Here is a 16,570-nt window from a genome sequence, read left to right as displayed (position 1 = left end):
TACCTTGCGCTTTTCAGTGTTAAATTCCATCTGCCACTGATCTGCACATCCGACCAACCCGTCTGTATGTTCCTGCGATCTAACAGATTGTTCCTCACAATTAACTATGCATGTTTGTGGAAGATTGCCGATCAATCGGACTTCATTGCCAGGCTGGTAAAGAACATTTTGAGTATTGGAGCTTCACGCATTCAGGAAAGGAGATCGTACTCCACACTGCTGAAGTGTGCTTTGCAGACAATGAACATATTTTGTGGAGTAAAAGTGTGAGGTAAGCTGCAAAGAGTTCCAAACCGCTGAACGGCTCTCAACCATAGAATATACTTGGATAATGCAGGTCAATGCAGTGGCCTTTTGGTGGGAACTAGTGCCACCGTTCTTCCAAATTGAAAGGATGAAAGAGTGAAGGAGATGTACAGAAAACTAGCTCGGAAGATAGCCAATTGAAAAACATTCTCATGAACTTGATTGAAGTTGGCCGAATCATGAGAATGAACTTGATTGAAGTTGGCCGAATCATGAGAATACAATATGTCGTTTGAAGAACAATGACATAACTTACACTGCAGGATCCGGCCTGAAGTTATTTCACAATAATGCAAAACGAACAAGCAAATCAATTACAACCAAGTCAGAAAGTTGGTGTGGGAATACCGCCCGCCCCCCCTCCCCCCACCCCGCCATTTTTGCGGTGGCGGAATAGTGTGAATTGTGCCGCAGGAGCCGGGAAACTTAATTCAATACAATGATGTGGAGGTGCCGGCGTCTCTCACTTACCCAAAGAAGGAGCTACGCTCCGAAAGCCCGTGATTCCAATTAAAACTGTTGGACTTTAAGTTGGGGTTGTAAGACTTCACATTTCAATAAAGTAGCAAGTCATGAGAGAGCAGTGTCTCCGGACTGTACCTCCCCATGCAATATCCATCAGGCACCTGCGTCAGGTCACGCTGTCATCATTTGCAATCAAAATTGGCCAGGCGTGAGATAGTCATGGGCAGCCCTTGTGGGCGCAGAAGTACGAATAGCAGGCGTATTCTGACACAGCGCAGTGACACTGACTGCTGATATCGGTGTGCACTGTGAACATCGCAATTTTAACCTGGGCCAGGGGGGTGCCAGTACGACCTCTTGTGGAATCCCCATGGAAGCGGGAACGTGTGGTGGTGGAGGGGAGAGGACAGACATTAAAGGAGATATCGGGCGCGGCAGAGGGTGGTTCGTCGCTCATGAATGTGAGAGATTTGCGGGAAGGGCCCCTGACATCCATGACGTGGGCTTGAGTTCGTTGGACTGCAGTTCCAATTTGAACAGATACTCGGACCTGTTTGAATGAGTTTCCAGGCTCCAACAGGTGCCGCCCCGCCAAGATGGCGACGCAAAGCACGCCCATTCGTTTTAGATTTTCAAAGGAACTCAATTCCACGAGAAACCCCGCCGACGGCACCGTTTTTCTCGCCGGAACTGATGCCAGCAATTTTTCTGGCTAGATTCTACCAAATGAATGCCAGTCAACATAATAAGATGATGATATTATTTTGTTTTCGGCTTTGTGATTTGAATCTTATGCAAGGATCAAAATGATGCTTCTGAACCTATTTAAAGTGACAGAAGGCTTGATCTTTGCTGCATCTGCAGCAATCTCTTTGTGATTCCTCTGGCTAGGAAAAAAAAAAATTTCAAGCCTTACTTTCATGATTTCTGCTTCATTTTCGCACTAGGTGCAACACCTGTTGCTCAAAAACTGGACACGCCATATTCCTCTTCTATCAACCCCAACATACCGAAGCCGTCGTATCCATTTTGTGGGTATTATTCAATGCAAAACCGAGTTGCACAAAACTGACAGGAAAAAAAGTATCTAAAATCCTATCAATTATATATAACTAAGTGGTAACTATAGATGAAGATCCGTTGCTACATATGCCTGGTATTTTGCAGAGCTATTGAAAATATCTCCCACTGATTCTTTTTTCGCACCAGTAACTCAGGACCTCCTTCTTAAAATTAGTCAATCAGAATGATATACTCGTTGTCATCATGTGGATACTCACATTCTGCAAGGTCTAATTAGATAGTGGCACTGACAGGTAAAATTGATTTATTTTCTGCTTAGTAAGTGATCCAGTCCTCTCTGACAGTCTCGATTCAACCTGCCCCGGCCAAATATTCAGGCGGTGAATTACATATCCGAACAACTCGGCCTGTAAAACACTGACATTAAGCTGCATTACCATCACTGAATCGGCCACTATCAACACCCTGGGGGTTACAATTGACCAGAAACTGAACTGAACATGCGACATAAATACGGTGGCTATTAGGGTAGGTCATGACTTGGAAATTCAGGGGTGTATGTCCACCATAGACATCGTACAAGTCCGGAGCACGATACAATATTCTTCAATTGCAACTCCAACAACGCATACGACTTTCGATTTCATCTAAGACAAAGCAACGCTTTTTAATGGTACCCCATCGACAAAGTTTAACGTTCCCTCCCTCCAACAAAAATCGCAGTGCCGTCAGTGTGTGCCATCCACAAGATTTAATGCAGAACGTGGCCGAGATGATTTCTGAAGGCACCATCCTAATATGCAACCTGGCCCACCTAGAAGGTTGTGCAACTTTTCAAGGCAAGCAAATGATGACTGAACAAATCCATCTTAGTATTACGTATTAATGCCAAATGAAATGCCGGAAAAAATAGTAGCAGTGAATCAACAAGCAGATAAAAGGAAAGGCATCAGTTAAATTATGTGCTGATATGTGATTGTGGAAATCAGAATGGAAACATAATGTGAAACAAGGAAATCGTAGAGACATGGAACGAATGTTTAGCATGTGTATTCATAGAAGCATAAACCAAATGAATACCAATGATAGTACACATTCTGAAGAAGTATGGAGAAATTGTCTTCAATTGTTGTCAAAAGAAAAATGAAAGCAAGAAACCAAATGGTCCTGAATACTCACTAATCCCCAGACTACATGCCTGCGGACAAGTGTCTCAATTGTAAACGAAATGGCAGTAGAATGCATTGGTAATCTTCAAAAATTCAACCGCATCTGAAACAGTTCATCTTATTGGAAAAACGCAAATGTGTCAAATTCTATTGAAGAAACCAGCTAGATAAAAATCAGCAATACATTGGATAGTTATACTGAAAACCCACGCTGACACGGGGAGAAAGTGCAGAACGCACAGAGTGACCCAAGTCGAGAATGAAACCCGGGTCCTTGCCGCTCTGCAGAAGCAATGCTTACCATTGTGCTACGATGGCACCTCCCATGGTTTATTTCCAAACTCTTGTCAATGTTGTGATAACACACAATTTAACAGTAAGCACTGGTTACTTTCTGACCCAGTCGGTAAGAAATTACCTCCCTGCCGGAGTCACCTTCAAGGCAGTTAGTTGTTTAGCTAGTTAGATCTGTTTCCCAACGAACAATATGTTGTCGAGCCAACCAGGGAGGAAGTTACTCTGGACTTGGTATTGTATAATGTGGAGGGATGAATTGATGACCCCATCGTTAACTACACTCTTGGGAATAGTAACCATAATATGCTCTAATTGGGAGCGGGAAAGTGGAGTCTAACACGAGAATTCTGGTGTTCAACAAAGATAATTGCATAGGCATAAGGACAGATGAGGTTTGAGTTGAGTGAGAAGGAAGGATAAAAGGTAAGGCAGTTGATGAGCAGTGGCAGTCGTGTTAAGGACATACGCAATTTCTCAAACTAAAGTACATTCAATAGAGGAAAACGACGGTAAGAGGGGAAGGAAAACATCTATGGCTAAGCAAGGAGGTTACGGAAAAGATAAAAAATAAGAACTAAGTATACCATGTTGCAAAAGCGAGTGGCAAGCTGGAAGATTGGGAAACAGAAACAAAGAGTTACTAAAAAAGTAATTAAAAAAGAAAAGATAATTTACAAAACCAAACCTCACGCAAAATATCAAAAAGGATAGCCTTAACGTTCTATGAGTACAGATATGGGGAGTGAGTCGCTAAAGTGAATGTTGGTCCCTTGGAAGATGAAATCAGAGTTACTCATGTCGAACGCAAAAATAGTGGGGCTACTAAATCAATATTTTGCCTGTTTTCATGGTAGAAGACATGAGCACAATAAGTATATGAACGGCTAATTCAGAGGTTACAAAGAGAGGAATTAGAATCACAAGCATCAATAGGGAATCAGAACTGAGAAAACTACTGGTATTGAAGGCAGACAAGTCCCCAGTGCACGATGGCAAGATGGCCTACATCTTAGGGTGTAAAAGGAAGTGATAGCGAAAATAGTGAATCCATTGGATGTAATATTACAACATTCCCTAGTCACGGGAAAGGTTCCAGTACATTCGAAAAATGGTGATGGTAGTTATTCAAAAGGGAAGGGTGGCAGAATATCGAAAGTTAGAGACCAGCTTGTTTAACATCTTTTGTTGGGAAATTGTTAGAATTCATTTTTCAGGAATTAATGCCAGGATATTTGGAAAGTCAAAAGATAATCCATTAGAGTTAGCATGTTTGATTAATTTTATGGGGTTCTCGAAGAGAACTTTATTCGAAGAGCTGCTTTAGGGCAGCACGGTAGCATGGTGGTTAGCATAAATGCTTCACAGCTCCAGGGTCCCAGGTTCGATTCCCGGCTGGGTCACTGTCTGTGCGGAGTCTGCACGTCCTTCCCGTGTGTGCGTGGGTTTCCTCCGGGTGCTCCGGTTTCCTCCCACAGTCCAAAGATGTGCGGGTTAGGTGGATTGGCCATGCTAAATTGCCTGTAGTGTCCTAAAAAGTAAGGTTAAGGGAGGGGGGGTTATTGGGTTACGGGTATAGGGTGGATACGTGGGTTAGAGTAGGGTCATCATGGCACGGCACAACATCGAGGGCCGAAGGGCCTGTTCTGTGCTGTACTGTTCTATAAAGATGTAACAAGCCAAGTGCATAATCGGAATCCTGAAGATCCTGTAGCATTTCCAGAAGGCATCTGATAAGGTGCCACAAGGAAGGTAAAACACAGGGTAGATTGGCATGGAGATAATTTATTAGCTTGAATAGATGAGTGGCTGACGGAGAGACATCAGAGAGTCGGGATGAATCGGTATTTTTCTGGATGACAAAATGAAACTAGTTGGGTGCCTCGGGACTTGGTCCGTGGGCGCCAAGTATTTACAATCCCTGTTAACGACGTGGATACACAGAAACAGCCGAATTTGCAGACTACAATAAAATGGATGGGACCGTAAGTTGCAAAGAGGAGCTTAGAACCTTACAAATGGATAAAAAATAGGTTAGTGAGTTGGGCAAAACGTGGCAGATGTAATTTAGCGCGGATAACTGTGAGGGCATCCATTTTGATCGGAGAACTGGAAACGCAATTGATTATCTAAATGGGGAGAGGCTTCGGCCTGTTCCGGTGCAGCGGATTCTGGATTTCCCCGTGCATGAGTCGTGCAAGTACAGCAGGTAATAAAGAAAGCGAATGGAATGTTGGAATTCATAGCAAAAGGAAGAGAGTGGAATGGTAAGGGGGGTTTGTTTCAACTGCACACGCCAGTGGTGAAATCACAACTGGAATATTGTGCACAGTGTAGGTGACCTTATATGTGAAAAAAGCCGTACTGGCATCAATCACGATATTGAGTCCAGAGATCGGAGGGGGGGGGGGGGGGGGGGGGGGGGGGGTGGGAGATGAAGAGCTACGGAATGAGAATCAGCAGTTTATGTTGAAACTCTCCAAAGTTTAGGAGAATCCGGGCAGATTAAATTTAGGTATATAATATGAGAAAAGGTATCGCTAATATAGACGTGGAACCGACCTCTAGAATGAGAGATCATCTCAGAAGAAGGGATAGAAAATTTAAAAACGAGAAGACGAGCAACTACTTCTCCCAAAGGCTCGTGAATCTGTGGAATCTGCTATTACAGATTGTGGTGGATGCTGGGATAGTGAGCAAATTTAAGGAGGAGTTGGACCGAAATTTAATCAGTAATGGGTTGGGGGTTAACGGAGAACGGGCAGGACGGAGGAGCTGATGCCATGACGAGGTCGGTCACAATCGTACAGAACGGATGAGCAGGCCCGAGAGGCTGAATATTCTACTACTGCTCGTACTTATTACGTCCCTATGTTCTAAGAAAGAACTATTCTGTATAATTCCACCTTCAAGCTATTGGTCTGGAGCCCTGGAGGAATCTGCACCTCAAGCACAAGTCTGGTGCTCTACATTAATAAAGAGTTGTTTTGATTAATAGGGGTAAGAGGGGTTATGGGAAGAGTCAAGAGAAGAGGAATGAGGAATGGATCAGCCATGATCCAATAGTGGAGCAGACTAGATGGGCCGAATTGCCTAATCCTGCTCCTATGTCTTATGGTCTTATGAACGACTCGGACATCAGCTTGCATAGACAACTGAATTTCGGCATATGCACAAAATTAGTCGCAACAAGGTAGCACCTCGAGATTGACTGCAGCGAGAGTGAGTGTCTGAAAGGAGAAATACGTAAATGAGGGTATTCGGAGCAATGAGGGACGAGTCGCTGTTCTGACCTTTCACAGAAAGGAGTGATTCTTCCCACCAATATGCAGATATCATTTCATAATCTACTGGAAGGTTTGATGATTATCAGCAATGCCTCCATTATTTCAATAGGTCCTCTTTCGGTTCTCTGGCGTTTAGGTCATTGGGTCCCAGGAAGTTGTCATCCTTCGGCCCCCTTTCTAAAATCAAGGACAACATACTAATGCTAATTTACGGCCTGTTCCTCATTCGGACCCGTCCTTTCGACCTCTAATTCTGGGAGAGGATTTCGAATCATCCTCGTTGAAGACAAATGCAAAGTAATGAAGATGAAATGAAATAAAAATCGCTTATTGTCACGAGTAGGCTTCAATGAAGTTACTGTGAAAAGCCCCGAGTCGCCACATTCCGGCGCCTGTCCGTGGAGGCTGGTACTGTAATCATTCAGCTTCTCTGCCTTTCACTATGCGCATTATACATTCACCAGAATTAGCCTCTGATGGAGCCACTATTTAATTCAACAAACCCTTTTTTTTTAGGTAAGGACATAACTTTTTGCAATTCATGGAGTAGGGTGGCTCAGAAGAGTTGAGTGTTCTTTGGTACTCTACATTCATAGTCTACGCTCCCTTTTTTATATGTTTCATACTTTGCTCTATTCTGACCTCTTTTCTGTACCCAGGTTAACGATTTTGTGTGGCAAAAAAAAAGTCATGATTATAGTTTGTTAAGTAGTCGCTTCCTCAACTCGCCTCTGGAGAAAACCATCCATAACAAACTTCAAAACTCCTCTTCCAATGAAATCGCCCTGTTTCGGGTAATCCAGCATATACACAAATGGTGGTCATCCATAATTACCGTATTGCCCACGCTTCACGTTTCGCCAATCTCCTTACTAATACCATGCAGAACACTACCGCCACTGTTTGGTGGACCATGAACAACCCATAACTATGTTTCCTGTCGTTTTCTTAGCTGCATCCAAGCAGATTCAGCATTTTGTTATTCCAATTTGATTTCCTCACTTCATAGAACATAGAACATAGAACAGTACAGCACAGAACAGGCCCTTCGGCCCTCGATGTTGTGCCGAGCAATGATCACCCTATTCAAGTCAACGTATCCACCCTATACCAGTAACCCAACAACCCCCCCCCCCCCAATTAACCCCCCCCCCCCCCCATTAACTTCCAAATGCACTTTTCCCATCCCTCATTATCAGTGCAAAACTATGATTTTTTTCCTTTCTGCCTGCCCTTCCAAACATTCAAATAACCTTAAATATTCAATTCCTTATGTTGGTGAACCCAGAGAACATTTCACTAATGACAACAAAATTATACTCACTTACGTATAGTTGTGCCTTCAAGTCTACTTTGTCGTGAGTGCTACGTACAGGCAGGTAGACGATGCTTAGCTTAGTATTTTTTAATTACTCTGATTTCTATGTTTAGTGGAAGCACGCCTTCGTTTTGCCTACCTTTTAATATCACTTTCTACATTACCACTTCTCGTTACCAGCTGCATTACCGAAGAATTTGAGCTATCGCAAATGTTTGCATTCTCCCCTTCTGCCGAACCTCTTCCCTGTCACCCTTTCAAGCAACTTTAAAACCAACCCAACAGCATTTTTAAATCTTCTTGTAAGGATATTAGTGTCCTCTTCCTGTTTCGGTGCAAGCCATCAAACTTAGAAATGTCTCACCTAACCCAGAACCAAACACAAAGCCTCAGGGATATTATATTCCCCCTCCTGCACCAATTCCCCCGGCGTGTGGTGAATCACTCAGTCCTGCTATTCCTATGCCCGCGAGTGCATGGCAATGGGAACAATCCTGAGATCACTGTCCTTCACTTTCTGCTTTGTATCCCCTGCCTATCTCCCTAAAACCTACTCACTGGACCTCATCCATCTTCATACCTATGGCAAGAGTTCCGTTTCGGACCAGGGACACAGGCTGTTCACCCACCCTTATAAAATTCTCATTCAGTCGCTCCATCATATCCTTGACCGCACGTTCAGCTGGAGAGACAATACAGCATCCTGAGGTCTCTACTGCCGCAGAAATATGTGTCTCATCCCGTGACTGTGGAATCCCCTTTACAATTGAACGCCTTTTTTTTATTTCCCCACTGCTGTGGAGACAAACCGCCTACGGTGTCCCAGCCTTGGCTCGTCCTGCAGTCCCCGAGGAACAAACGGCGTCATCGGTATTCAACACAAAACAACTTTTAACAAGCACGATCGACTTAAGGGAGTCCTGCACGACCTGTTTCGGTGTCTGATATTTCCTGGCGGCAACATATTATCTTTCTCACTGTTATTGCCGAACTAGCAGAGTGACCAACACTCAAGTGAAGTTATTTTCAGCTTATATAATGTGCAGCCACTTTGCACGTTTACACAACAGAATTGTTATTTGATCGGTTTCTGTGATCATTTATCCAATTGAAAGAACGAGTCGCTAGAAAGAATATACGTTTTGTTGCATGAATGCAGAAGTGACCCGAATACCAATATAGCCAATGTTATCACCATTCGAACAGAAATTACACAAATAGGGACCGGCATATAACTCAAAATGCCCTCGATCCCTCATATTTATGCTCAACCATTTACAAATATATTATTATTCGCTCCATATAACCAATGCAACCTTGCATGTCCGGTGGACATCGTTGGGAATGGAGGGTTTAAGTCTCGTTTTACTTTGATGCTTTAAGTTTCCCTTCTGATATCGTTTGGGTTGAATCATTCATCATTTAACGGTCAGCTTTTTATTATTTTATCCCTTCCATTAGTTAATTCAATTTGGTTCTTTTTTCTCATCTTGATGTCAGTGTAATATACCGAAGGCTATTGATTCTCCTCATGTAAGCTCTTGAAAACAAAATTACTGTAAAGTTAGTTAAAAATTAGTTGCATATTAATTAGACGTTTGTGAACAGATATGTCTCATTGGAGCAAAGGATCAAGGACCATCAAAATACTCAACAAATTTCTGGACTATCCTTCCACAGTGTGCGGAATATGCCATTATGAATCTTTTGCAACTGAAAATATTGCTAACTTCTTCCCAAATGCCAGGATCATATCCTCTGGTGAACATTTTGACATGGGGCACAGTCCAGTTGGGGGAATTATTTTAAAATATTCTTCCCTTTCGGGAGCTGGTTATGGAAAAGGGTGTTACGCGCATTAAGGATAATTATTAAGTAAATTTGTAAATTAATTTTGCAATATCATCAGTGAACAGTGAGAGTCAAAATATCTGCAATAAACTGTCCCTCGTACTTCAAGAACAGATAAAGCTGTAAAACTCAGCAAGGAGAATGTGTTCGATATTAAAGTGTATCGGTGAGAGATTGCAACAAAAGGAAATCTCTCATAGTTACAACTTAATATGTAATACTTTGATCATCACGTCAGTTCTGACAAAGAGGAGAAAGGACTTAAAACGGTAATTTCTCTCCTTTCAAATGCTGCCAGACCTGCTGATTTTTTCCAGAATTCTAAGTCTTTGTTTCAGATTCCAGCATTCGCACCATTTTGCTAATTTTATTGTTTTTGTTTCAATCTCATTTTGTTTTGTTTCAATAACCATCTTAAAAAATGGACTGAAGAGAATATGAAGGGTTGCAGCATTCAACTGAAGGAAGTTTTTATTTTATCTCTTTTTTAAACATTTGAATAATTCGCCAAAATGGGTATTTCAGCCCATTTTTCAGCTGTGTTCTGAATTTAGTCTGGGTCATTGCATAAATGTAAGTGTTTGTGCAGCAACTCAGGAGCTGAAGCATGAATCCCACTTCTCTCAGTGATTCGTGCATCCGGATTGACCGTAAACCTAAATACCACAACCGTCTCCACACAGAATAGATCAGGAACACTGCCCATAACAAAATGAAATTCCCAGATGTTACAAACAGCAGAATCATTGATTTTCTTCGACTTTCCATCTCTGGGTCCCATTGTCTCTCCACTTTTCCATGTTGTTGCAGCCTCTGTCGTGCTTTGCTGCCCAATAAAACATGTTTGACTGTTAACCCATTGAAGAGTAGAACCAGAACAAATGGAATGAATGGGTTTAGCATATAATGAAGGAATTCAACTACTATCCATACCGGTGACAAAAGTGAACTTTTTGGTATGAAACAAAACCAAGGATAATTGATGAGTAGATATTCGCCTGTGTACAGAAAGTACCAGAAAATATTTTTTAAACAGAATGTAACAGTCACAGTTGCAATTACAATAGATGCAGTTTTCTTTGTGCAATATTTCATTTTGAGCTTGTGACAGCAAATAGCCACAAATCTATCAAAGGTGAATGAAAGTGTGAACCAGACAGAACAATCTGTGACTGAATAAAGGAGGACGGCATGTATATTACATGTTGGAACGTGCCATAGAAACGTAAATCGGAGCCAATACACAACTGGAATATGTCTTAGTATCAGATCGAAAATAACGACCAGTAGATCCGCTGTTGCCATGGCCACCAGGTAGCGCGTGACACATTTTGAGAGAGCACATTTACCCCTAGACAGGATCACAACCGTCACTAAATTTGCTGGAAGGAAGATAAATTAATATTAGATTCCACATCCGGTAGGGAGGAAACTAAATCACAAATGACTTTGCTGCAGCTGGTGCCAGGCGGTTGAAAGATTTCAAAGATCAGAGCTTCTAAGTCCACATCGTATAAATAACATTAAATAATCAATTGTAAAGTATGGTATACATAAATAAAATAAATGTGGAACAAAACATTTACTTAATCATTCAGGCCAAATCCCATTATGGCTTCAGTATGATCATTTGCACTAGAACAAATGCAGCAAAGTAGGAGAAGAGTCCGTGTATAATACTGCATTAAAATCTCTGATAGTGCATTGCGAGGCATGGGTTCGAATGCTGGTTGACAGCTCCTCTGATCAATTTTGATGTTTACAGTTTATTAATTTCACTTTGGCTCGGCAATCTGAAACATTGACCTAAATGCGAGGATAGCGAGATGCAAACAGTAAAAATTACACTGACGAACAATCTATTCAAATAGTTGCTGTATCTACTGACTCACCAGGTATACCAAAAGCAGCCAGTAGAGGATAGTAAATTTCTTCCACAGAATAAAGCGCATATAGTATCAACTGTTCTGCTGCTAGACATCTTTCCATCAGCTTCGTGTCAGTTGGAATTGTCTGTCCAGGTAGACTTAACGGATTCATAAGAGCCCAATAACACCAGTGAAATGGCAGGAATCATCCCCTTACATATAACAGTTATGAAACATCCCTGAAGAATATTTCAGTCAGTTGAGACAGAGATTACTTACAGGTCGTGAACAAACAAGTTCAATTATGAACTTTACGATCTGTAGGATTACAGAATCGAACAAAGTTATTGAAAACTCCATGGAAGAAAATAATAATAATTGGCTGACTGGCGCAAATATCAGGATTAAGTTAAGTAAATATCGTGAAAAACACAAGATGAAATCTCCAATCGACAGAAAAAGTTCTGCAAATTTGAAATCATTTTTTTCTCTTTTTAACATATGCCATCGACTTAGTAAAGTCAATTGGTAACATAATATCTTCAATGCGGGATTTGGATTGGAAAATCACAGGGGCTGTGTCATTTTGATCACATTATTAAAGAGATGAAAACATTGTCGCAAAAGAGATTATGCTCTCCAAGCACAAGCAGTTCCATTCTTATATCCCACCTTGTTTCCGTGCTATCATTCGCTCTGCTAGATTGGTGACCAATCAAATTCCAAAATCTAGGATGCTGTCGAAGAGCTACAGTTCTGCACAATGTGATGTAACAGCCTTTTAATTTTTTTTAAATTCTTGACCATTCATTAAAACAGAGAGAGTACGGAATGTATGTCTTCAGAATATACAAGTCCACAATTGAACTGTCAGACAATCGTGTTGTCCAAGCAACGGCTTTAAAAATGTACCTTGTTCTGGTACACATTAGCTCGGGTAATTCATATCCCTCAAGCATTTCTTCGGATAGGCTGTTGACTTGCGTGAGAAAATACATTACTGAAGTGAATAGCACTGGTGCCTGACAGTGCCAGGAAACGGACCTATATAACTAGAAATTGTAAACGTTTACACATATACGTAAACATGGAAAGTACTACGCTGGTGAGATTTGGTGAACTAGAGTATGAGGATTAGCAGTTAATAATTGGGAACCAGGAAATTTCAGAATTTTGTTTCGCAGTAGAAGACACAATTAGCATCCCAACAATAGTGGAAAAACAGGTCAGCAAATGGAAATGGGAATTTAAGTTAAAACGGTCACTCCAGAAAAAAACAATACGAGGAAAACTAAGGGATTAAAATTTGAATAGCCCCCTCGCCATGATGGTGTATGTCCTTTAGCCTTTAAAGACGTTCGGTCCGCGCACCCCCTTTCCTAAATAATTATCTGCATTTGCAGATTTCGAATCCACTTTACCCTCCCAGATTCCCGGGAATTTTGGAAGATCCTCTATCGTAACCGGAACTAAACATAGCCCAATTGAGCGCAGCAGGCGGGATTCCTGCTGAACATCACTCTTTAAAATAATCATGAATGAGTCTCAACAGAGCTGCCTTTCCCGATAGCTTTGTTGCGGAGCGGACTGTGACATATGGGCCAGTCAATCCAACATATGCCATTGGGAAGTTGTGTAATTAATTATAAAGAGGTAACTGAATCCTGATGCAGAAAAGCAACCTATCCAGAGCAGACCTGTCAGCACACCAGCAGGAGTATGGGAAAACCCTCCAAGTGCCAAGCAGCCGGTTTCCAGGATGCTGGTCATCAAAAAAGTTTTGAAAGAGGAACCAATATTCTCAACTAGCTTTTGTTCTTCAGGAAACCATTTTGCAAACTGCAACAAAAACACTGCAAGCCCAAGCGTTTACAAAAATCTAATACCCAAACCTGCACCTCCTCCCTCAAAGCCAGGACCATGGAAATCTACTGGAAGGGAGAACAAACCTGGCTTATTTTACTCTGGCCAAGATTCAGCATTTACAAGTCCCATTGCGATGATCAAACCTTCAGTACAGTTCAGCAGTAGTTGTCACATCTCTCCAAAAGAGATTCCTTCAAGTACCACTCCTCCAATAGAGATCAGCACATGTCGTCTAATGAAACTGACTCGGGTAAAGACAGACAAGAAGAGTGAGTTTCTGAAGGCACTGAAAGATGACCGAAACGATGAAATATCAGAACACAGAGATTTCGACAAATTGGAAGATTGTGTACAGAATATTCCAGAAACAAATGGGAAATCAAATGGTCATCAGCATCATCTCTCCCTCTGTGGCCCGGAAAAAGATTATCTTTCCAGTTCTCTTGAAGCAGAACATAGATTGTTGAAAGAAATGGGTTGGCAGGAATCCTCGGAGAATGATAACTTCTTGCCTCTGACTGAAGATGAGCTCAGGGAGTTCCAGGCTAAAACTGAGCAGCTCAAGAAAAATGGCTTTAGGAAAAATGGTTTTCAGTTCAAGAACCGATGTACAGCTTTACATTTCGCCCATTGTGGAGGCATTTTCAGTACAGGGCTTCATGAAGACTCAGATTCTGAAACTAGCAGTAGTACCAATTCTGATGATGATGCCTAAACTTGGTATAAGTGGAATTCACGTTATATGTTTTCTTATAGCTGGAGGACTAAACTTACTAAAGCTCTTTTGGCACAGAGTTATATTTTTCCATGCACAAGGGAGTTGATCATATCCCAAAGAAGAAAATTTGCTTGTTGAGCTTTTTTCTTTTTTCTTTGACCAGCTGGTCCTGTTGAATGCTTCGTAGAATGAAATATGAGTCAATAAAGAAGACAAGGGGGCAAAGCACATTCTGAGTAATCATTTGCAAGGAGAAAATGGGTATTTTTTTTGAAAGCTTGAAAAAAAACATTTGCAGACAATTAGTAGGAATAGCAGTGTGATAGAACAAGCAGTGTAAGAGACAAATTCAAAATACTGATGATAGGTTGTCAAAAATAATGCTAACATGTTTTTCAATGTCGTGACATTTTGGGAAGAAGAAAACAAGATTTGTCACCAGAGGTTTATCTCCATTTCTTTGGTACAGTTGTAAAATATTCACAATAGGAGCTTTGAGTTCTTCAAACAGCCTTGATATTCAGGGTGGATTGTAAAATATAAATTTTGTGAAATTTCAAAGATTAAGATTATTTTGATAACGTTATTTACAAATTTAAAGTGGCTATCACATATGAATATCTGTATGAGGAAAACTACTGCATTAAAATAACTTGGAATAAATATTTTGCATCAGTTTGCCAAAAAAAAAAAAAAAAAAAAAGTCGAGGATTCCCTAAAGGTAAACATGCAGGTTGAATCCGTGATTAAGAAAGCGAATGCTATGTTGTCATTTATCTCAAGAGGGTTGGAATATAAAAGCAGCGATGTGCTACTGAGCCTTTATAAGGCTCTGGTTAGGCCCCATTTGGAGTACTGTGTCCAGTTTTGGGCCCCACATCTCAGGAAGGACATACTGGCACTGGAGCGTGTCCAGCGGAGATTCACACGGATGATCCCTGGAATGGCGGGTCTAGCATATGAGGAACGGCTGGCGTTCCTGGGATTGTATTCATTGGAGTTCAGAAGGTTAAGGGGAGATCTAATAGAAACTTACAAGATAATACATGGCTTAGAAAGGATGGACGCAAAGAAACTGTTTCCGTTAGGCGAGGAGTCGAGGACCCGTGGGCACAGCCTTAGAATTAGAGGGGGTAAATTCAAAACAGAAATGCGGAGACATTTCTTCAGCCAGAGAGTGGTGGGCCTGTGGAATTCATTGCCGCAGAGTGCAGTGGAGGCCGGGACGCTAAATGGTTTCAAGGCAGAGATAGATAAATTCTTGATGTCGCGAGGAATTAAGGGCTATGGGGAGAATGCTGGGAGGTGGAGTTGAAATGCCCATCAGCCATGATTGAATGGCGGAGTGGACTCGATGGGCCGAATGGCCTTACTTCCACTCCTATGTCTTATGGTCTATGGTCTTAACAGTGCACTCTTAAATAATTGCGAGACTCTCAATCAGAGGTTTGAAAAAAACAAAAATCATACTTGATAAATTTAGCACTGAATGCCAGTGAGTAATCAACAAGCAATGCGTATACAATGGAGCCAGTGGCTGCAGTGCAGTTGCATTTACCAAATAAATGTTTGATGAGAGTCCACAAAAAAATATTGCCCAGGCAATAGGAGTTCTTATTGGTGCATCGTCGAGGATACCTAAGATTTCTCTTACAGATGTCAATGAGGCGACAGACGATATTGAAGTCAAAATTGTCCATAAAACATGGTACGTAGGAAAGTAAGTAATACAGGGAATATAACGAAACTGCAAAGTCTTTAGATAGGTTAACTGATTGGACAGAAAAGCGGCATTTTGAGTATAATCTGTGTAAATGTTTCGTTGACAATGCTGCCAACATGAATCCAGGAACTCATGTTTTTATGATGAAGGGGATTGAAGTATGTTTGAGTACAGAGATCATGGTACGCTTGCATACGAATATCACAACAGGACTAGACAGGGTAGATGCAGGGATGATGTTCCCAATAACGGGTGTGTGTCCAGAATTAGGGGTCACAGTCTGAGGATTCAGGGTAAACCATTTCCGGCAGAGATGAGGAGATATTTCTTCATCCAAAGAGTGGCGAGCCTGTGGAATTCATTACCACAGGACGTAGGTGATGCTAAAACATGGAATATATTTAATGGGCGGCTAGATATAGCACTTGGGGAGAATGGAATCAAAGTCTATGGGGAAAAAGCAGGTTAAGCTATTGAGTTGGATGATCAGCCATGATCGTGCTGAATGGCAGAGCAGGCTCGAAGGATAACAAGGCGTCCTCCTGCTTCTATCTTCTAAGTACCTATGAATCGGACAAAATTCTCATAAAGTTGGAGCAATAAAATTGGAGCGCAACTAGAATATTCACCTCCATTGAAATTGGCTGGATTATCAATGTAAAGCATGTCCTGGTACGACTAT

General features: G+C 41.5%; 1 protein-coding gene across 1 annotated transcript; it reads left to right on the top strand.

Annotated features, from left to right (window-relative positions):
- The first annotated feature begins 13,244 nt into the window (after positions 1-13,244).
- LOC119967810 (vasculin-like protein 1) lies at positions 13,245-14,844 on the top strand. Its single transcript, XM_038800815.1, has one exon. It carries the CDS (start codon positions 13,341-13,343, stop codon positions 14,160-14,162), a length of 822 nt encoding a protein of 273 aa, XP_038656743.1. The 5' UTR covers positions 13,245-13,340; the 3' UTR covers positions 14,163-14,844.
- Positions 14,845-16,570: the final 1,726 nt, after the last annotated feature.

This window comes from Scyliorhinus canicula, chromosome 6, assembly GCF_902713615.1.
Source record: "Scyliorhinus canicula chromosome 6, sScyCan1.1, whole genome shotgun sequence".
Taxonomy (NCBI): Eukaryota; Metazoa; Chordata; class Chondrichthyes; order Carcharhiniformes; family Scyliorhinidae; genus Scyliorhinus; species Scyliorhinus canicula.
The sequence above is the reverse complement of the archived record's forward strand: the minus strand, read 5'-3'. Positions and strand labels throughout refer to the sequence as shown.

Coding starts and splice junctions, on each gene's coding strand:
- LOC119967810 (XM_038800815.1), top strand. CDS start 13,341: ATGCTGGTCATCAAAAAAGTTTTGAAAGAGGAACCAATATTCTCAACT.